A 23,100-nucleotide genomic window follows, 5' to 3' on the forward strand; every position below is an offset into this window, starting at 1 on the left:
CTTAAAGAGGGTTTTTAAAAGAAGGTGTAATGAAAAAATGGTGTTACTCACACTTGGTTTGGAAAGTGTTTTCCCAGTTTTATTAATATGATTTCAGGAAGTCTGAACTTGTAGGCAGAACAATTATTTTCAGGAATGTAAATATCAGTACTGATATATCAATCTCAGTATTGAATATCAGTTTCAGGAATGCCTTTTATCAATTGGTTACAGCAAAGAAAACCAGATAGAGATGGTGGATGGGGCATTGAGAGTCCTGCAGAGCAAAGTTTCTTCTAGATTTTTTGACGTTTTCATGGCCAGGCTGGTCCCGAGGCTCTCCATCAGGCCTTTGCATGAACAGCGTGGCGTTGGTTTGCAGAATTTTACATTCAAAGGCAGAACAACCGTGGTATTTCCTGTTGTACAAGCAAAAACTACGTCACTTCCTTCAGATTTTTTGATGATATTTTCTTTTTCCAGTGTTTCTGAATCTGGTTCCTCTCATGATAAAGAGAAAAGGTTAGAGAGGAAGTACCCTGTTGTACGCAAATGCAGCTACTGCTGTTATTTAGTATTATTCCAGTTATTATGAGAGCAGCAGTGACAGTGCTGATGCTCCTGGTGCCAACAGCTACTTAAGACCAGTTAAAGATAGACCAGGTTAATCATGTGCCTTTGCCAATCCAGAGGATCAGGAAGAGGAATGAGTGCAAGAAGGAAAAAAAACCCATTTGGACAGTTACAGTTTCCCTTGTGAACTGATGCTACCAGGAAAAGGTGAGTCATGCCAAAGCAGCTCTTCCTTACTAAGGGAGAAGTGGCTGCTGCAGGAATGGAGCAGGACCTGCTTATCTCCCGGCCCTGTGACACTTCCCGTGTCCCAACTGTTTCACTTCACTGGTTTCCCGTTGAAAGGAATTTCAACAGTATGGATTTCCAAAAGAGAGAGAGAGAGAGGAGGAGGAGAAAAAAAAAAAAAAAAGATATTTGACAAGCCAGATGGAGAACTGAATCAAGTACAAGTGGTAACAATTAACTCAATTTTTTTCCTTCCCCCCTTTAAATACCATAACAACTCTGAATTTATCAGTCCAAAAATCAAGCAGTCAGTTGACATTAAAGCTGAATAAAGAAGTTCCTGGGTTTGGCTCAGGCTGTTCTTCCCACGATTGTTTGTTGGTGATCAGAAGAGAGGGGGATGCTTTAACTTCTGTCCTTGCTGTTTGATAGAGGAAGGTGTTTATGTGCCCTCTAGGTGCAGGTAGCCTGGTAAAGACTCCTTGGCTACACGTGCAGGCGTCTTGGGAAGGTGAGGGTGAACACAGGAGCAAAGCCACCGAGGCCTGGGGTGCTGGTTTGTGGAGGGATGCTGCCGTGAACAGGGGCTGGGCTGTCCAGGCAGAAGGGCCACAGCCAGGTCTACTCGGAGATTTCTCTGGCATGGGGATTGCTCTGAGGGAGTAAATCTGCGGCTGTGAATGAAATCCTTGCGCACACCGTTGGCACATGCACAGCCACTGCTTACCCTGCCGGTTTGTTTGGGAAAACACTGGGAAAACTGGGGTGCCTCTATTGCTCCGTGTTTGTGTGCAGCTGGTGCAGTGCCCTGGGGTGAAACACACCTTGTGTTTAATATCCTGCTCCTTAAGCAGGGCCTCCTTCCCCAAACACCATCCTGTGCCACGGGCCTGGTTAGGTGCACCCAGAGGATGCTGCATGTGCTGTGTCCAGTGAGCAGCTTTCCTGGATCCAGCCCTGACTTTTGAGAAACTAAGGAAGCTCTTCCAAAGCACATTGGCACAAGCATGCAGATTATTCCATTACTCACTTGGCAATGCCTTAACTTGCATGCCTAGCTCCAGAAAGGCTTTTTTAATTTTTTTTCTTTTTCCCTCCCAGCAGTGGCATCTAGCTGACAGCTTCTCCTCCCAGCTGGTCTTCTCCCCAGCATCTTGTCTGGCTTTACTGCTGGTGGCTGTGGAGATGGCTGTGGTTCTTGCTCGGAGCCAGCTCTATTGTGCCTGGAGGTGTTGGCTTGCTCCTACTCGGACTCAGAGCGCGCCGGGTGTATCTGTGAGCACAGTACAGAAGCGCCAGCTTTTCCTTAATATAAAAAAAGCCCCTTAATGCTGAAAGCAGCCATCTCTTCATATTTTACTGAGTAATTCTGCCAACCGCCCTTAAAGGCACTCAAATGCCAATATCCATCCCGCTCATTTGTTAACATTTTGCGGATCAGAAGCTAAATCTGTCACTCGTGTGTCACTGGTTAAGTCACTTCTTCTGGGGGCATGGCAGGCAAGAGCTGTTCTGCTGCCTTTTTTTTTTTTTTTAAGCAGGAGCCAATAGCCAATTACTTAAGAAGCACTGGACATTTGCGCTGCAGTGAAATGCTGTGCCTCATCACTGGTCTTTAGCCATCCAGGATGTAGAGGAAGAATAAAAATGTAATGGTGGTTGATGCTTCACTGAGTGAGGCCAGTCAGGTGCCATCTTGGCCCCAGCTTTGTATTTGGGTCATGGTATCCCCATGTAATTCTCCTAGAGGGGTAATTTCCAAAGTAGCAGGAAAAGGAGCAGTAAAATTGACTGGGAGGAAAAATGTACACACAAAAATGCGAATGGTAATTGGAAGCTATTTGTAAAGAGTTGATGAGCTGTCCAGGAAGAAGAGGGCAACTTTGGCCCCAGTCCAAAACCCACTTCACTCGCTTCAGTGGTGAGATGAGAACAGCAATTAGATATTAAAAAATCAATATATAACAATTAAAAAAATGGAAAATGGATAGCAATCAATCGCAGTGAGAAACCACGTTGTGTAGAGATCGCGTCAGGAGAGCTGGAGATGCCGAGGAGAGCTTGTGCCTGGCACCAATGGGGAGAGAAGGAGAGAGAGAGACCTTCTCAGGATTCTGGAGAAGAAGAAAGGGGATAAATGGAAGAAGCAGTAAGGTGGAAATTTTTGATAAATATTTCTGCTGTAGACCTGGAAAGCAGCCGTGTTATGTTTCTGTATCATAGGTGGGTGATGATGTTTTTTCCTAGCTCATTGGTAGCCACGGAGGGTTTTTTGTGAGCAGAGAGAAAAAAATATTTCTCCTTCAATGGAGAGAAATATTTTTAAATAAAAAGGCCCTGAAAAGTTGCACCCAAGGAACCCTGAAGAGTTGACACGTGATGCTTTAAAAAAGCTTATGAACTGGGAAAATGCTGTCAAGAGCTGATCAGGGTAACGTGGGAGAGTGGGCAACACTTTGCTTATCTCTTCTGGGCCATATAACGGAAGAACCAATATAAGATTCAATTGATGAAGAATTAAAGGACAGAAATATAATTCGTGCCACTCAGCCTAGATTTATGGAATATGGATCTTGTCAAATAAACCTGATTTCTTTCTTCTGGATGTCAACTTTGGTTGATAAATGTAGATGGAATAGACTGCACAGTGCTATGACATTGCATATGGGAAGACCAAGCATTGGGTGCCCAGAGCTGGCCAGCAGATTTGGGGATGTGGAGCTTTAGCTGGAGAGCTCAGCAGGTGCTGGTGGGGGCATCAGTGGTGCTTAGTGCTTTGTTGGTGATTTAGAAATTATTATGCAATTCTGGTTGATTGGCATTGTGGGTAAAGCAAAGGCAGGTGCAGAGCAAGAGGGGCAGGTTAATAGGGTGATCTGGAAAGACTGTCAGGAAGGACTTGTTGAGAAGACATCGGTCCAGCCTCATGTGGTCCTTGGCTGGAAGACTGGAATCGGGGCTGTGCTTACAGAGCTGGGTGCAGTACCCTGGAAGGTATCAGCTCTGTGGGAAGCTGAGAGGAAAATCAAGTCTTTCCCAGCATGATGACAAGGGCTAGGCTGGTCCTTGAGTAGTGGAGGGGTGGCCTCAGAATGGAAAAACAACTGGATTTTGAAGTGTGCCTCAATTTCATGAAGAACACCTTGGTGAGTGTGAGGGGCCCATTGTGGTTCAAGAGCTTTTCAGTGTTGAACAGGTAGAGGTTAGAGCTAGAGAAGTTCAGGTGAATCCCAGTACCCATCTGTGAGTGTGGTTGGCTGTATGAACTGACTGTGGTGGTGAGCAGTGGGTGCTCTCCTTGTCTGCTGAGCTGGTCTGAGTAGATTTCACTGGGATTTTGTGCTCTGCCCTACGTTTTGCAGTGCTGGAGGGGGTCATGCTTTACTGAAAGACACTGAGTTGGTCAGAGTGACATGTACCGCAGGGAACATCAGGGGGTGAGAGCTGGGGAGTCCCTTTCAGCCTCAAATTCCTGAACTGAGAAGTAGCTAAGGATGTGAGCTCCAGCCCCAGACTGTGAGCTCCATCCCGGCTGCTGGTGGCCAAGGAGGGCTGGTTCAGGCGGTGACTCCTGACGCTTGGAAATCAGCTGAAAGCCCCAGTGGCATCACAATGGATGACATATCCCATCACATTGTCCTGGTGGATGGTGAGCCACGAAGAGCCCTATGGGATCTTCTTCAGCTCTGGCCTTGGCCAGCACCAGCTTCTGCATCTCCCTGCTGTGAGACCCACCTTGCTTGCCCGTGCTCGTGCCCAGATGCGTTATCTGGGAAGGCTGTATGGACACGGGCTGGCCCACACAGTAAGGAGACATCAGTGGATAGATATGGCCTTTGGGTCTGACTCTTGAGGGGACCCAAATGGTGTCCCAGAAAAACCCGTGGTGGTGGTGGAATGGGAGCAGGGGAGGAGGGCGAGTCCCTTCCAATGCCAGGGATTGCTGTGGCGGTCTAAGGACCTGTCTTGTTGCTGTGCATTAGTGCCATCATTTTTGCAGTTTGGCAAGGCTGCATCAGACTGGAACGTATCTCTAGGTGGTGATATGGTCAGTCAATAGCCTTCATAATTAATCAAGCACTAATAGACAAATTAGAAATCATGTCTCTTCAGAGCAGGAGGTGGAGACAAATGGCTGGTGGATTTTAACTGTTTCTCTCCTTTGTTTTATTGCCTGGTTTTACGCTGCTCTCTTGAAAATAGTGGGTTGTTTAGGGAAGTTTTGTACGTAAACATGATTTAAAATGTAAATTATTATCTTGATTACCAAACATGGACAATGAATTGGAAACTTGTTTTCCAGGAAGCACATGAAGAATAGTCTTACATTTTACACTTCACTAAGTCAATGTAGCCCTAATTTTGCCACGCAGGAAATCAATTCCAGTCTTTATAACAGTCAAAGATGTTATGAACAAAGTAATTTTGCAAATTATGGCAAGTAACACATTTATTGATGACTGTAGCTTAGGAATTTAGAATTTGTGAGCACTGTAATATAATAAGGCTACACTGGCAGGAGCTGAGTGAAATACAGATTATACGGTGAAACTGTAATGCATCATTTGCTATTAGTGGACTGGTAATAATTACCAGTTTCAAAGCAGCTTTTTCCATGTAATCTTTAGTCTCAGTCGTAACAGCCCTTCTCATTGACATTATGATTACACGAGCTGCCCTTATGATCTAGAATATCTAGTTGATGGGAATACTAAAATGTGGTAGCAAACGCTCGATGTTGTATCCTCATTATAAGATAAAATGCTATTTTCTCTGACCTGATCTATAAGGTAGAGAGGCGAGGTAGTGTTTCGTTGTTAGCTCCTACTGTGGTGTTAAAAACTTCCACTTCATTATGATGAAGCGAGATATTTTTTTTTCCCCCAAGCTCACAAATGAGCATAGGAATGTGAAAGTCCAATTGAATTTCCCTCTAATTTCAGCAGATTTAGGTATTTATCTGTGCTTACATGCCTGGCACATACTAAACACAACAGTGCATTTTATTCCAACGCAGGCTTCAGGATGAAACATTAAATATTATTCCAAGGGCTTTTAAAGTGATTAAAGTGTTAAATGCCTGCTGTAGATGATTGAGGCTCTTTGCTTGCCTGATTCAGCTTCTCAGGCCAAACGCAGAATAGCGGCAGAGCCGGGAGGCAGGGAGGGAAGCTGGGATGGAGCAGTACAGCCAGTGCTGGATCTCATAGGATCATGGAATGGTTTGTGTTGAAAGGGACCTTAAAGATGCCTGGTTCTGTCCTGTATCCCCAGATCATCGAGGAGGAAAATGCCCACATGACGCTTTTCCTCCCCTCCCCTGCGAGATGGGAAATAAGATGGGCGCAGATAAAGCGATGTTCCCTTTCCTAATTTCCCTTATTGGTTTTCTTTTAATTTTCCTTCTTTGTATTAGGCAAATAGGGAAAACCTAATGAGGGCAACTCTCAGTGCGGCCTGTTTACCCAAGAGAGATGTCCAAGGAGCAGATTCCTTGGGATGTAAATGTTGGGTCAGGACAGGAATATGTGGTGAAGGCTGGTACCACACTAAGAGCTGATGCCCTTGGAGTTGATGCTCCTGGTTTATATCTATGGTTTAGCAAACCTCAACTTTACTTTTGTTACAATATCACTAAACAACAGCTCATTGAGAACTGCTGAACAAGGCTGGAAATGAATTTATATCCTTCTCTTAGCTCCAGCTTTGGTTTACCGGCATTTAGCAAAAAGCATCCTTATGGGGGTGGAAGTGAATTATTTGCAAAATCCCAGTAATCAATAAAGGCACCCTCACCTTCACCATATCTCACGCTGTTCTTCCCTCACGGGCAGCCCTTAAAAAGTTATTCATCCCCCTTGTTTTGCCATATATTAGAAGGGGCTGCTTTCTGCTGTCATTATTAGCCGGCTTTTTGTTTAGTTATTTATTAGTTGGTTGCTCTTTTATAATGTCCATGTTATCTCCAAAAATAAATTATCATGAAATAGAGTTAGCTCACTACTTGCCAAAGTGGCATTTACCATCCTCAGCTTCTTTTCAGCGCGAGAGAAATAATGCGGCTCCGGCAGGGCGCTCGGCCAGGCCTCCTGGCCACCCTCCAGCTCTTTCCCTGGCGGAGCTGCCGCTCTCTCTGTCTTCCCCTCTCCCTGTCCCATGCTCGATTTTTTTTTTCCCCCCTTCCCTTTTTATTTTTATTTCTTTCTTTCTTTCCTTGCCCCAGCGGTGAATCTCTGCTAAGGAGCAGAAATCGAATCTTAATTTTGTACACATTGTTAGTCTCAAAATAAGGAAGAGACTAAAAATGTGTTGATGCCCAGCTTGCTGGCAGTTGTGATGCTTTGAACTGATCTGTGTGGAGTGCTTTTCAGAAGGGGATTTCTTTCTTTTGTATTTATTTATCTATCTATTTATATATTTATTTACCAACACTCTAAATGCCTGCAGCCTCTTGCAGCATAAAGTCTGCTGAGTTGGAGCAGGCCTTGATTGACTTTAACATCTCTTGCTTTTCTTAGCTCGTTTTATTCTGTGGTTACCCGGCATGGTTCAGTTTTGAACCCAAAGCTGGGCATGGTGGGAGGAGGTGGATGGGCTCGGTGTGGGTTTGGATTTCCCCATTGTGTCCCTCACCTTTTCCCATTCATGTCCCTTGCCTGTCCCTCAGCTGGGATGTTCCTTCCCCAGCTCCCAGCTGAGTGTCCCAGAGGAGGAGAGGAGGTTAGGCGGGGAGGTGAGCGCTCGCCCGCCGCTAGACGGCCAGAGACTGACGCTGCTTGTTGTGTTATTTTGCAGGTAAAGATGAGCCCAGCAGCTACACGTGTACGACTTGTAAACAGCCTTTCAACAGCGCCTGGTTCCTCTTGCAGCACGCACAGAACACGCACGGCTTACGGATCTACCTAGAAAGCGAGCACGGCAGCCCCCTGACACCACGGGTTGGTATCCCAACAGGACTAGGTGCAGAGTGCCCTTCCCAGCCACCTCTCCACGGGATTCACATTGCAGACAATAACCCTTTTAACCTGCTCAGAATACCCGGCTCGGTCTCGAGGGAGGCGTCGGGGCTGGGAGAAGGGCGTTTCCCACCCACGCCGCCCCTCTTTAGCCCTCCCCCGAGGCACCATTTGGATCCGCATCGCATTGAGCGCCTGGGTGCGGAAGAAATGGCTCTGGCCACCCATCACCCTAGTGCCTTTGACAGGGTGCTGCGACTGAACCCCATGGCGATGGAGCCCCCCGCTATGGATTTCTCCCGGAGGCTGCGGGAGCTGGCCGGCAACACCTCCAGCCCACCCTTGTCCCCGAGCCGGCCCAGCCCTATGCAAAGGTTGCTGCAGCCCTTCCAGCCTGGCAGCAAGCCCCCGTTCCTGGCCACGCCGCCCCTTCCTCCTCTGCAGTCTGCTCCTCCTCCCTCCCAGCCCCCCATGAAGTCCAAGTCCTGCGAGTTCTGCGGGAAGACCTTCAAGTTTCAGAGCAACCTGGTGGTCCACCGCCGGAGCCACACAGGGGAGAAGCCCTACAAGTGCAACCTCTGCGACCACGCCTGCACGCAGGCCAGCAAGCTGAAGCGCCACATGAAGACGCACATGCACAAGTCCTCCCCCATGACAGTGAAGTCAGATGACGGGCTCTCCACCGCCAGCTCCCCTGAGCCAGGCACCAGCGACCTGGTGGGCAGCGCCAGCAGCGCCCTCAAGTCCGTGGTGGCCAAGTTCAAGAGCGAGAATGACCCCAACATGATCCCTGAGAATGGGGATGAGGAAGAGGAGGAGGAGGAGGAGGAAGAGGAGGAGGAGGAGGAGGAAGAGGAGGAGGACTTGAATGAGAGCGACAGGCCGGACTATGGCTTTGGGATGAGCCTGGAGGCGGCCCGTCACCATGAGAACAATTCGCGGGCTGGCGAGGAGGGCCGGGCAATGCCGGACGTCATGCAGGGCATGGTCTTGAGCTCCATGCAGCACTTCAGCGAGGCCTTCCACCAGGTCCTGGGGGAGAAACACAAGCGGGGCCACCTCCCCGAGCCCGAGGTGCACAGGGACACTTGCGATGAAGACTCGGTGGCCGGCGAGTCCGACCGCATTGACGAGGGGGCCGTCAACGGCCGGGGCTGCTCCCCGGGGGAGTCTGCCTCGGGAGGCCTGTCCAAAAAGCTGCTGCTGGGTAGCCCCAGCTCCCTGAGCCCCTTCTCCAAACGCATCAAGCTGGAGAAGGAGTTCGACCTGCCGGCCGCCGCCATGCCCAACACCGAGAACGTTTACTCCCAGTGGCTGGCGGGCTATGCCGCCTCCCGGCAGCTGAAGGACCCCTTCCTCAGCTTCGGCGACTCCCGACAATCGCCCTTCGCCTCCTCCTCTGAGCACTCCTCGGAGAACGGCAGCCTGCGCTTCTCCACGCCGCCGGGCGAGCTGGACGGAGGGATCTCAGGCCGCAGCGGCACGGGAAGCGGAGGGAGCACCCCCCATATTAGTGGCCCGGGCCCTGGCAGGCCCAGCTCAAAAGAGGGCAGACGCAGCGACACTTGTGAGTACTGTGGGAAGGTCTTCAAGAACTGTAGTAATCTCACCGTCCACAGACGGAGCCACACGGGCGAGAGGCCGTATAAGTGTGAGCTTTGCAACTACGCCTGCGCCCAGAGTAGCAAGCTCACCCGGCACATGAAAACACACGGGCAGGTGGGAAAGGACGTTTACAAATGCGAGATTTGTAAGATGCCTTTTAGCGTGTACAGTACCCTGGAGAAACACATGAAAAAATGGCACAGTGATCGAGTCTTGAATAACGAGATAAAAACTGAATAGAGGTATATTCGTACCCCCCCTCCCCCCATCCACCCCCGTCCCTAACCCATCCCGCATCCCTGTAGAGGTTTTCTAGTCCCTTGTGATGGAAGTCATGGAAGCTAAGGATATTTGGAAAGTGCTTGTCACCAGCACACCCTGTTTATTTTCTTTTTGTTCTCACCGTTTGAATGCATGATCTGTATCGGGGCAATACTATTGCATTTTACGCAAACTTTGAGCCTTTCTCTTGTGCAATAATTTACATGTTGTGTATGTTGGGGTTTTTTTGTTTTGTTTTGGGTTTTTTTATTTTGGTTGGTTGGTTTTATTTTTTTAATTTTTTTTTTTTTTTAAATTTTTGGATTAGACAGCATGTATGGTATGTTATGGCTGTTTTTAAATTGTCCCTGATTAGTTGCTGAGCAAACACGTCGCTGTTTCCAATTCCGTTCGGGAAAAAAAAAAAAAAAAACAACAAAAAAGGAAAAGAAAAAAAAAAAAGAGGAAAAAAGAGGAGAGGAGGAGGGAAAAAAAAAAAAAAAGAAAAAAAAAGTGAAACAAAACCAACCCGAGAGCAAACAAAACCGACCATGCTGCATACATCCTGTAATACATATCATGTACAGTTTTGTTTTGTGACGTGCAAAGGAAAACTCGCTGTGGGTGACCCTCTGCGGACAGGACCGATAGCACCGAAGAAGCGTTGTGTTAGCCTAGATCGCTGTGTTAAACCAATAAACCCACAATTGGAGACAGAGTTCCCCTTGGGAACATTAAAAAAGGCCTTTAATTGGGAATAACCGACCGCCACCAGTCAGGAAGAGGTAGATTTCTCTTAGCATTTGATTTCAAACACACCCACCCACCCACCCACCCACACACACACACACTGATAATAATAATAATAAAAAACAATCCGAGTGCCTTGGATCTGTCGCGGCCGATGCCGATGGCTCCTTTCTGCTCGTCCTCCACGCGTAGCTCGTCGCCACCTCAGCCGTGCTGGGAGCCGCCTCGTGCCCCTCACAACGCCGGCCACCTAGGAACGAAGAGGGAAGAGGAAACTAAGGAAGAGAAAGAAATGACCCGCTCAGTCCTAGTTAATCATCATTCTCCTCTGCCTTTTATTATTATCATTAATTTTTACTATTATTACTATTTTTTTAAAAAAACTGATCATACCGGTCTAAAAACCTGCTTGGCTCGTGGAGAGAGCTTAAAACAAGATGTAGAACCTTCCCCCTGCCCACCCTGCCCCAAACTTTTATTCCCCCTCCCCATCAATGATTAAATAGAATGTGAAACGCACAGAGGCCCTTCAACACCATTAAACACACAATAAAGGAAATCCGTTTTATGAAGATATTTACTTTTAATAATATCTCTTATTGATTCTGGCACCAAAACAAATAAATCCGGAGCCACTTGGTTGTCAAGCTGACAATCAAATTATAAACTTTAAGACCTCGTGTATACCGTATAAAAAATAAAATAAAGACTGGCAATAATATTTTACTGAGTGTAACAGATAGAGGAGCAAAAAAATAAATAAATTGTGATTTATTAGCACAATGTGGTACTGTTTGCCATTTAAAACTAGAACAGGTGTATAAGCTAATATCAACACGGTGATTAACTATGAACTCTTAAGACTTGCCTTTAATGTGACGCTTTGGAAGAAGTAACAGAAATTTAAAAAAAAAAAAAAAAGAAAAAAAAGCAAAAGAGTAGCAGTATCTGTCTGTGCTCCCTAAAAGTTGTCCTTCATTTTTTTTTTTTCCCATCCTCTGTGTGCTATTTGTGTTGACGTGGAAGAGGATTCCTTGTTTTATTCCTAAGCTAGCGCCTGCCCCGGTTGGTGTTCAAATAGCACTTGACTCTGCCTGTGATGTCTGTATCTTTTCTTTAATCAAAGGTACAGAGGTTGAGTATAAAATAAGACTGCTCAGATAGGACAATTAAGTGCACTGTACAATTTTCCCAGTTTACAGGTCTATACTTTAAGGGAAAAGTTGCAAGAATGCTGAAAAGGAAGAAAAATAAAAAAAAAATAAAAATTCAACACACATTGATGAGCATAAAAAAACAAACAAAGACAAACCCACAAAACCCCACAAACTTTGCCAGCCATTTACTTGACTAATGAGCTTATCTTCTCGGACGCGACATTACAGCGCTGTGAATGGAAACAGACTCTACACTCACATAAAATGAATGATTGCTTTCACTCCTACAGTGCAAGGATTTTTTTTTTTTTGTACAAAAAAAAAAAAGATTAAAAAAAACAAACACCACAAAACCTTTTTTTAAATATAAATGTTAAGAAAATTTTTTTTAAGGTAGTAAAAGAAAAAAAAAACCACAACACTTCATTATGTTTAGGGGGAAACTGTATTTTAGGGTTCATTGTCTTGGTGGTGTACAAGACTTGTTACTCATTTTCAAATGGTAGTGGAAATTCTATGCCTTGGATATACACAGCTCTTCAGGTTGTATAAAAACATGCATTGGGGAAAGGTTTTAAGATTATATAGTACTTAAATATAGGAAAATGCACACTCATGTTGATTCCTATGCTAAAACACATTTATGGTCTCTTTTTTCTGTATTTCTAGAATGGTATTTGAATTAAATGTTCATCTAGTGTAGGCACTATAGTATTTATATTGAAGCTTGTATTTTTAACTGTTGCTTGTTCTCTCAAAAGGTATCGATGTACCTTTTTTGGTAGTGGAAAAACAAAAAAAAACCACAGGCTGCCACAGTATATTTTTTTAATTTGGCAGGATAATATAGTGCAAATTATTTGTATGTTTCAAAAAAAAGAAAAAAGACAAAAAGACAGAAAAAGGTGTGACATTGTACAGGTCCGAGGCCATATAATGGCCCTTTGGGGGAAACCTGTTCCGATGTCACGCTGCTGGCCGTCACAGAGGGGTGTACATATCTTTTTTCGTTCTTTTTTCCTGCTGCCATACTGTATGCAGTACTGCAAGCTAATAACGTTGGTTTGTTATGTAGTGTGCTTTATGTCCCTTTCCTTCTATCACCCGACATTCCAGCATCTTAACTTCATATGCAGTAAAAGAAAGAAAGAAAAGAAAGAAAAGAAAGAAAGAAAAAAAAAAGCTAAAAAAAAAGTAAAAAAAAAAAAAAAAGAAAAAACCGTTTTGCAGTTTTTTTCATTGCCAAAAACTAAATGGTGCTTTATATTTAGATTGGAAAGAATTTCATATGCAAAGCATATTAAAGAGAAAGCCCGCTTGAGTCAATACTTTTTTGTAAATGGCAATGCAGAATATTTTGTTATTGGCCTTTTCTATTCCTGTAATGAAAGCTGTTTGTCGTAACTTGAAATTTTATCTTTTACTATGGGAGTCACTATTTATTATTGCTTATGTGCTCTGTTCAAAACAGAAGCACTTAATTTGATCTTTTATTTTTCTTTGGGGTTTTTTTGGGGGGACTTTTTTTTAAATTTTTTTTAATTTTTTTTTTTTATTATTTGGATGACCAAAGGTCATTACAACCTGGCTTTTTATTGTATTTGTTTCTGGTCTTTGTTAAGTTCTATTGGAAAAACCACTGTCTGTGTTTTTTTGGCAGTTGTCTGCATTATCCTGTTCATACACCCATTTTGTCCCTTTATTGAAAAAATAAAAAAAAAACCTTAAAGTACACAGTGTCAGCTTCTGGTGTCCTCATTTGACACACGCTGTAGGTGGCTTCCAGCAGCAGGCTGTAGGGGAAGGTCCCGCGCAGGGGCGTTTTGGGGGGCCCGCTCCAGTCCCCAGGGAGCGCCCGCCACCCAGCTTGGCCTTAAATCAGCCCCCTCTGCCCAGGAAGAGGATTTTTGGGCTAAGGAGTTCCCTTCCCGGCCAGTGGAAGGTGTTTGCAGTCTGGACCTGTAGCTTTGGGATTTTTCCCCCCTCTAGATCAGGAGTGAGCTGTGAGCCCCTCACCGCGATAGCCTGTGGCACCCCCGGCCTTCACTCGGTCTGCAGCAGGGACTTCCCTCCCCGTTTGGCAAATCTGTGGCAGAAGAGGTGAGCAAACCAACAGCTCTGCAGCCCCCCAGGACACCCCCATCCCCGGCTGCTTTTGGGGACGGGGGTGAAATCAGCCACTGGCGCATGCGGGTGCATGGGCAGCAGCTGATTTCTCTCAGGGGGCTGAGGTCTCCCGCCGTGGCTCTGGGATCACACTGACCCCAGCCCAAAGCTCCCAGCCCCGCTCCCGACTGGAGCTGGGAGCTCCCTTCTTTTCTCCCCGGGCTTTGATTTTTTTTTTGGTGGGAATTGTAGGTTTCTGTGCGTTGTCTCTAAAATCTGGAGTTCAGGTCCCTCCTGCCCCCCCCTTAGGGGTCTGTATATGTTGTCAGTTTGACAAATACTGCATGTTGCAGCATCTCTTTACTTTATTAAAGCACATTCCGCTGTGATATTGTCTCTTGCTGTTCCTAGTGTAATGGATTTAATACTTTTTTTTTTTCTTTTTCTTTTTTTTGATCTCTGTAAAACCTTCCAGTTGTTCTGTCGTCTTCTTGTGATGGCATCGTTTGTTGCCTGTATTTTGCCCGGCGCCTTCTGAAGGGGAGGTTTGGAATTTTAAAAAAAAGACACAAATACCTATTTTAAAAAAAAAATTCCTTTTCTAAGAGAGATTTGACCTGAATGTAGTAAAGCTCCATTATAATTCTGGAAGAGGAGGGATGAAGATTCTGTTGTCTGGGCTAGTGGGATGAGATTGCAGGAGGGCTGGAGAGGTGCTGGCAAGTGCCCGAGCGGAGCTCCCCTTCAGCAGGCTGGTACCCACTGCCTGGAGCTGGAGTTGTGCCAGAGGGATCCCTAGCACAGCCTGGGGGAGGCAGAGTCCCACCCCTGCGTGGGGAGCTAGAGGTGGCAGGCATGGACACTGGAGGGCCAGTGTCCGCAGGAATGTGCTTTGCAGCTGCCTTGATGACACATCTTTTGATCCCATGCCATGAAATACCTGTACAGAGTCTGGTCTTTCCCTCCCTATCGCTATTTTTATTGCTGGTTGTTGAGACCACAGTGCAGGATATTTTCTGGAGGTCTGGGGTTAGCTGTGCCCGGGGTCAAGCATAGCCTGGCTGTCTTTCAGAGAGGGTGCTGTACCCTGGGTCCATGCTACGGTGGTTGTCATCCCACTACCTTTCCCTATACTGTGTTTTACTTCTGAAATAATCATATATAAAAGCACATGGACAGGCATCGGCATATACCCATACACAGGCATCACTAGGTAGACCTGTGCTGCTGCAAGATAACCCAGTGGAAAGCAAACGATTGCATTTATTAAGTGGCACAGCGATGCGTGTGATTCACAGGTTTCCCAGAGCTAAATTTTTCCAGGTTTCCCAGAGCTGAACGAGCCCAGCGGGCGCTGCGTGGCACACAGGGCAGGGGCGGTGGTTTGGAGGAAGGAGCTGCGGGAGAAGCGGCTCCTGCTGTAGGAGGAGTTGTCTGAACACCGGCTGGCGAGGGCGTAGCTTGCGAGAGGCAACGCGCTGTCACCCTGACACCAGAGCAGATGCTCATGAACGTGGTGTTTTTCTGCCAGGGGCAGTAAGTTAATGGTGTGACGAATCCGCTGAAGTTGGTTGGGTTGGGGCATGGATGTCCCAGGCCCCACCATGTGCTCCCGAGCTGATTTGGCATCCTGTGCACACGTGACGTGCGCTCCCCAGAAATTTCCCTGTTTCTATGCAAAAAGATCTCTCTAGGAATAAGTGGTATTTGGGTAACAGCATCTCTGTTGTTAAAATCTCAAGCCCCGTCAACTTTTGAGGAGGAACATGTGTTTATGGCATAGACCCTTTAGTGTCTAATCTCCTCCAAATTGAATGATTAATGTAATGAAGGCGCTGAAACAGTATCCAGAATTTAGACTACAGATGTTTCATATTTATTATGTTTCCAAGGGCTGAGAGAATACAGGAATAAGCGATACCATGTCTTTGCTTGACATTCAGGAGGCTGTGGCGTATCTGATGAGATACAGTTTTGGGGTTTATCTTAGTGCAGAGTTTGTGCCCAACAGAAAAGTGATACCAGCTGCTCTTTTAGATCCCTCCTTCTCTTTTTTCCTCCAATAAAAATTGAAACCCACTTTTGGCGAATGCATGGACAAATTGTAGTATTGACTAGGAGGGAGTGATACTGCCCGGAGGGCTCTTTGCCAGAGCTGCTGAAGAGATGCTGCTCCTCGAGCCCAGATGCTTGGCTGCTGGTTTCCAACGAGCCACAGGCATGCAGGAGGGACAGGAGGTGTGGGGGAACCCCAAGGTTTTGTGCCCCTCAGCAGGACTTAAGCTTTGCAGTGGTGGTGTGCTAGTGGCCGGGATGGCTGTGCTGCTCTTGGCTGCCTTGGAAATCTCAGCCAGCTTTAACATTAGCCTGGAAACTGTTGGGCTCAGACGGCAGCAGCAACAAGCCCTCCCTGGAGGGAAATCAGGCACAGTGCTCTTGCCTTCAGAGGAGACACTCCAGTTAACACCCACTGAAGATCTGGCCTAGGAAGGAGCTGGTTACCGAGTCCTGATGGCAACTCACACGTAGTAGCCCTTTAACCACTCTTTTAAGTATTAATGAAGTAAATTCCACAGAAACCAGCTTGCCATTGGGCTGCCAAGGTGGATTTTGAGGAGCGTGTTGATGATGTGCCAGCCTTGCTCCCTGTGTAGCCTTTAGCCTGTCGTGTGGGTAGTGTGGTGCTGGGTGATCAGCCTGGAGCAGGTGCTGGGAGCCAGGATTGGTTGCTTTCCAGTGCCCCATCCCATGCTGCTGCAGTCAATGGCTTTGCTGGGCATGGGCTGAGGCTGCGCACCTGAGCTTTGCTGCTGCGGCGTGTGCTTCCGTGCCGTGCGAGATCCACCGTGCCGGGAGTTGGGAAAAGCCCTCCGTGAACCACCCGCCGTGTGCCGTGTTAATAGTTCCAGTGGCTTTAGGAAGGCCTTCAGCACCTGGGGGAAGCCCATGAGGGTTTGGGAATGACTAGGAGGAGGTTTGCAAGACAGGTTGGCTTGGTCCTTGCCCAGTAAAGTCCAGAAGTTTTTCTTCCGAAATGGTCCCTGTGGTTCCTGCGTGGTGCCGAGGATGCCAGATGCGGGAGTGTGTCCTGAGAGAGGAAGGGCTCCGTCCTGCCCTATCTCTTTGTTGGGTGTCCTAGTTGTTAGAGACAAAAAAGAGACAAAAAGAAAAGTAGGATAAGGGAATGACTCACACCGTGGGCCATGTCACACCTGTTCTCTCCTCTGTCCCCATGCTCTCTGTAGGTTCGGCGTACCCCCCCAGCTGGCGCAGCGCCCAGGGAGCCCCGGATGTCTGGCAGTTTTCGGATGGAAGTTCAAGAGCACTTAAATTCTGAAAGGAGGTGAAGCTGGGGCGAGCAGCTGGCGGCATCTCGGCGTCCGGAGGTGGCCTCTGTCCTGCTGGCTCGCCGCATCCCCGGGAGAGCCTGAGGAGTCACCCGCCGATGGCAGCGCTCCCCGGGCTCCTCCTGCCTGCAAGACTATCGTATTTATATTTTGTAATAGAGTACAACACTTCTTTGGGGTTGGTTTTTCGGTTTTTTGGGGTTGGTTTTTTTTGTTCATTGGTTTCTTTTTTCATTTTCTAAAAACAAACAAACGAAAAAAACCCCACCCACCAAGGTCAAGGGCTTAATGATGGCTTCGACTGGCTCCTTTCCCCATGGAAAAGACTGTCTTGCTCTCGTGGACAACCCAGCCTGTTGGTTATCCCCGCAACGTGCCATTCCTCGGGAGGCACATCTGATGTGATGAATTAAAAATAAAGCAAAACACAGTGTAGGTCTGTGGGTGGGTGGGAAATTGCCATAATAAATGTTGGAGCTTTAGGTTTTGTTTGCTCTGTCTTTAATTTTTAATGCTAACAAGGGCCAGACGGCTGGTGTGACTTTGTGTTCCCATACCGGCTGCAGAAAAGCAAGTGCTGAGTTTTCACTGGGGATGGTGTTGGCACAAGGGGCTGCCTGGCCCCAGTGGACAGACCTTTCCCGCAGAGCTAGGCCAGGAGTTGGGCTTAGGGCCGGGAACCCCGAGCAGTGCTGAGCCCTCTCTGGCCTTCGGTGATGCTGAAAGGGGGGGGTCTCCCGGCTCTCCTGCATCATCCTCGATGAATGCCAGCTGTTGTGTTGCATTCCTGCTGTTAAAATATGTACTTTTGGGGCTGCTGGGATCCGTGACGTCCGCTCGTGTCCGTGCGAGAAGTGAGGCCAGTGCAGGTTTTGGGAGGGGCGATAGTCATGCACTGGAGACGCTGTCAGACCAGGGGATGCAGAGCCCTGCCCTGAGCTGGGGGAGCTGCTGTCAGGTTGTTGTCCCAGTGTTTCCCAGACTTTGCACCAGGGTCTTGCCAGCGATGCCCATCCCTTGGTCAGCACTGAGCACCCACCCAAGGAGTCTCCTGGTTTGGGGCCGAGGCGCTTTGCTGAATGGAAAATGGGTTATGTGTGAGCTTTGTGCCGTCTCTGATGGGATTTATAGGCTGTAGCTGCTCATGCCTGTGCTGATGAGTGGGAATGGACCTTATCTGGTGAAAGAAGCCAGCTGGGTAGCGAGTAGAGTGGCTGGCTGGCCGTGTCAGGCTGCCGGGATCAGCGGGATGAAGCCAAGTCATGGGGAAAGGGCCAGTGAATTTATTGGCTTTGTGTATTAACTTCAATCTCACTTCTGTTTTATTCATCTCCTTGCTTACAATCTGAGCAAGACCCTCACTTGGGGTGGCTCTCTCCTGGTGAAACGGCTGTAGGGAAAATGATGTTGTCTTTTCCGTGAGCGGTGGTTGCTCTCTTCTTGTTTAAAACCCTGGGCTGTGGTTTTCTCGGGGTGGCCTGGGCACAGCACAGACACTTTGGTACCTTAAAATTTGGCTGGGGTGGGCAGCAGGATCATCTCCAAGGGGTGTCACACTGGGAGCCTGGAGGACTTGGTGCGCTGGGACACAAAGGGAGCTATTGCAGCTTCTTCTAAGCTGAATTGGTGTTTGAGGGCAAACTACCCCAAAGTCTACGCACAGCCTCAGCCTTTTTTTATCATTAGGGGATGCTTTTAAAGGTTCTTCCTAACCCAGCCTGTGCCACCACCCCTGTGTCTGCTCCTAAGGGTTTTTTAAGCTTTGGAAGGGTGAATCCTGTTGGAGTAAGCACCTGATTGATTTTGAGTGCACCAGTGGTGGAGAGTTAGACACCTGCTCCTGCCCTGGGGATCTCTGCTCCAGGCAGCTGTGTCAGATCAGGGCTAATGGAGTTATTTACTACAAAGGGGTTGCTCTGCTCATTTCTCTAGACTGCAAGTCAGGACTCACCTGGTCTGTATCTACAGCAGGCTTGGCCCAGCGCACCTGGGATGTCATGGTTCCAGTGTGCTGGCTCCTTCTGGGGGTGTGTCTGACCCGCTTTGTGTGAGTACAGGCCAAATTCTGTTCGTGGATGTCTTCTGGGGTAGCTGGTTATGCTTTTGCTGCTCTGCCTGGTGGAACAAGTGTGATGGGATCTGCTTTCTCTGTGGCTTTGTCTCTCCTTCAGCAGGCAGCAGAGGGCAAGGGTTTCTCCCAGGAAAAGCAGGAAATGACAAAGTGGGGATGGCTGAATATGTTTCTCCAAGCACAGAAGTGATACCTGAAGTGCTGAAGATGTAGTCAAATAGTCTTGAAAATGTCTATTTTTTAATACCATTGTTAAACTCTCCCCCAGCTGTTAGGACTTTGAAACATCTTCAGAATTTGTGTTGCCTTAAAGTTCTAAAAAGGTGTGATGTCTGTGCTGAGAGTCCCTTGTAAGCCATGGGTGCCAGCCCTGCTCCTGCTCCAGACTCTGCTGTGGCTCTTGCAGTGCACCAGGACAGCCTCAGCATGAGGTCTTGTGGAGATTCCAAAGGGTTTCCACTGCTCTGGGTGACCTGAGGGGGCTCTGGGCTTTAATTAAGGGTCTCATTAGGGTCCTCTTTTTGTCTGACTAGGACTTGGCTGAGTCTCCTTGCTGTGTCTGTGCTTGGGATCACCAACGGCTTAATGAGTTTCTGCCAATTAACAAGAGTCCAAGGTTTCCTGTGAGGGGAGGGCTGGGAACCTGTTAGCCTCAAAGCTGAAGGTTGCTGGTGCAAGAGGGGCAACATTCCCAGGGGTTTTGTATTTTAGCATATTCTCCAGGTGTTGATCTGCACATCCAAATTGGAAATAAGGTATGGTTGGTCTTTATTAAAAAAACAAAACAAAAAACAACCAAAACCAAACCAACAAAACTCCTAAAGTTTGGGGGTTTTTAATAAAGAAAAGATAAATTTTCTTCTCAGTCCCAGGGGTTGAGCTGAACCAGATTCCTGGGAATCACCTGGCTTAGCTTTGAGGTTTTGGGTTTAAAAAGCTGCTTTCAGACTTGGAGATGATCCGACTATGCTGTGTTTGACTTCTACGCACACTTTTCCTGATACTAAAATGCAGCAAAGGTCAAGGCTTTTGTGAAGTCTAGCTTAAATTTTGCTTCCAAAATAACGTATCTTTTGGATTTGTGATTTATCAGGGCTGGACTTTTATGAGAGGTAAGACCTCACCCCAGAAGGCATCTGAAAACAGATTTTGTGAGTGAGTTTCCAAGCAAAACTGCCAAACTCCTTGTGGTTTTTTTCAACCCCAGCTTTGTGTTGAGTCCCACTAGGTGACTGTGAGACAAGGAGCATCATGGTGTTGGTGGGTGACAACACAACTGTGGGCTCTGGGAGAAGGTGGAGGGAAGGTCCATCCTCCTTGGGCTGCTGCAGGTTATTTTACCATCTTTAGCCTCTACTTTGGGTTTGCATCTCCTTTCTTGTGTGTGTTTGAGCTGTCTGGGTGCTGGTGAGGCCTGGGGTGAGCCTTTACCTGTGGATTTTTGGGAGCAAAGAGGGGGAGGGCCTGCTAAGCATCACTGCTGGTCCAGGGCTCCCTGCTCTGCTGTGGTGTTTTACCTGACCTCACTGAAAAGTCTTGTTGAGGAGTGAGCTGAACCCCCCCAACCCCTCAAAAATGAGAGTGGTGCCTCATTTCCTTCTTTTCTTACTCCCTGCTTCTCCTCCCACCCAGTTTTCCCATTTCAGGCATCATCATTCAATTGTGTGTAGTATCTGCTACAAGTCAAACATTGTTGCCCCTCCATCCCAATTCTCTCCCCCCAGAAATCATCCTCTTAGCATTCATCTTCTGCAGGGGTCCAAATAACCAATTGCCTTCCCAAGGCAAGATGGAGTTGCAGGGGGCCGAACAACAACAAAATAAACCCCCTAAACCCCAGATATGGCCCTTACTCCTTAATCTCACTGGATAGAGTTACACATCTGCTAGAGGCTTGTTCGTTGTTGCCATTACTTTTATTGCGTCTTTAGCAGTGATGAAGTTCAGATGGCAGAACCAGTGGGCCCCAATTTAATTTTGCCTGGCCTCCCGTAATGAGCACGATGTGATCCCTGGGAATGCCGGCTCGGCTGCGGTTCTGTGGCCATGGGCAGGCAAAACCCCACGGTGAGGGTGGGAGGAGGGGGAAGATCTGGGACTGAGGATGGCAACAGGTGGGTGGAGGTGCCTGTGCTGTGTGAGCATCACATATCTGCAGTGAGGGGGGTGGATGGGCAGGTGGTTTCTCCTGTCAAAACCCACATGAGGTGGATTCCCACCTTTTTTTGGTGGCCGGGGTGTGTGCACCACGACGCTTTCTGAGGTTGGTCCAGCCCTGATGGCCCTTCCCTGGCAATTTCCGTGACCCTCCGGGTTTCCAGTGGTGATGTACAGAAGCTCCCACCTCTCCCCCAATGTCTGCATGTGTCTAAGGGCTATACAGGACTCATTTACGGGCCTCCCGTCGGTGGGATATGTGCATGCAAAATGAAGGTTGTATTTGGCTTCTCATATTCGGATCTATATTCCATATTGTGTTGACCAAGAAAAACACCTCAGCCCCTGTGCTGAAGAATGTGATGGACTGATGACTTTCAGAAACGTACTGTAAATCAAGGAGGCTAATAAATACTTGCTATTAATAAAACAGGGCTACTGCCTTTCAAGTTATTTTTACATTTTACAACATCCTAACTTAAATGGCATGAAGAAGGTGGCACCTTTGGACCTCTCCTTCTCCCCCAGCATGGCGTGGCTCAGCTTAACCCCCCGAAAGGCTTGGGCAGGAGTTTTTCCTCATTGAGGAGGTTTAGATGGAGCAGCCCAACCCCACGGAGCTGATGAGGGGTTGACCCCAGTGGCAGGGTCCCCTTGGCAGAGGGTGGCCTCTGGCTGGGGCATCCCTGGGTGCACCCTGGGGTCTGGCAGATGATCCCTAGAGCTTGCCAAGCCCAGTGTATCAAAGAGCCTGCAGCCAAAAGCTCCACCAGCTGCACCAGCTCATGCTAAACCTTTAATGGTTCCCAGTTGTGAGCGCAGCCGCTCCAGGTGGTGAGTGCACAGGCACAGCATCCACAGGCTGCTTAACCCTTTCCCTCAGGTTTCTCTGGACCTGTGCATGAGAGGTTGGGTGAAGATGGTGGTGGCCAGGGGCCTACTGTGACAGACACCGGCAGGCAGCAGAAAATGCAGCTTTGAATTCGCTTCCTGAGTCTCTGTATCAGTGCTTGTAGTGCCCACAGGGGTGCCAGATCACTCTTTATATAGCCCTGCCCTTGGAAACCCGGGACACTCTGGGCAGGGAGGGAGCAGGGGATGGAGCCCTAAATAAACCTTTTTCCTCTTTGAGTGTCTGTCCTTTCCCTGACCTCCTCCTGCAGCTCTACTTCAGTGAGCAGAGCCCAGTGGCTGTGACACTTCTGTCCCCCTTCCCTGCGGGTGGAGGGTGTCCTCTGGCAGCCCTTGCTCCATGGCTTGTGTCCATGAAACCCCCCACTGCTGGGCCTGCACTGCCATCCCCAAAACCCCGCTGCACCCCTCATTCCACTATGGATAACACTTATTTTTTATGTTCTCCTTCCAACAGACCTTTTCCCTGCCCTCTGCCTGGCACAGTCCCCTGGGCTTTGGCTTTTCCATTTGGAGGCTTTGGGAAGGAACATCCCTTTGGGAGCTGCTCTGCACCTGGCTGCTCCAGTTGGCTTTTTTTTTTTTTGCCTTTTTTTTTTTTTTCCTAAAATCCCCCTTTAGCTGTTTTTCTTACTTTTTTCCCTCTTCCCTCTCTCCCCTGCTGAAGAGACAGCACCTTCTGCAGCTGTAGTGATTAAAGGGGAGGGGAAAAAGAAAGAAAAAGCTTATTTAAAGCAGAGCCTGGCAATATAAAATAAGGTGTGGAGGTGATGAATGATCCTGGGGTACATTAAAGCAGGGGCTGGCATTTTCGACATCGCTCCTGCTCGCGGCGTGTTTGAGCACTTTCGGAGCCCGGCTGTTTGGAAACGCCGAGCATCCGCCCCTGGGCCCTAATTCGGGCAAGTTTAAAAACGTCCTCTGGGATTTAGGCAAGTCGTTGCTGTTTTTCCTCTCCTGAAGACCTCTCCTGAAGGCTGGAAGGCCACAGGAGGACA

General features: G+C 47.8%; 1 protein-coding gene across 4 annotated transcripts in view; it reads left to right on the forward strand.

The window, feature by feature from the left end:
- BCL11A (BCL11 transcription factor A) overlaps positions 1–21,604 on the forward strand; it is a 75,764-nt gene extending 54,160 nt beyond the window's left edge. Inside the window, exons 3-4 of one of the 4 annotated variants that reach the window (XM_066177895.1) lie at positions 7,576–9,455; positions 16,861–21,604. In XM_066177895.1, the coding sequence (XP_066033992.1) occupies positions 7,576–9,455; positions 16,861–16,962 (1,982 nt within the window). In that variant the 3' untranslated portion in view covers positions 16,963–21,604. Of the gene's footprint in view, positions 1–7,575; positions 13,253–16,860 lie in introns of those variants that run through there. The other 3 variants (XM_066177893.1, XM_066177894.1, XM_066177892.1) reach the window with 3 other exon arrangements.
- The last annotated feature ends 1,496 nt before the right edge of the window (positions 21,605–23,100 follow it).

Source organism: Chamaea fasciata, unplaced genomic scaffold (genome assembly GCF_029207755.1).
Source record: "Chamaea fasciata isolate MVZ Bird 193981 ecotype frontalis unplaced genomic scaffold, bChaFas1.0.hap1 SCAF_3, whole genome shotgun sequence".
NCBI lineage: Eukaryota > Metazoa > Chordata > Aves > Passeriformes > Sylviidae > Chamaea > Chamaea fasciata.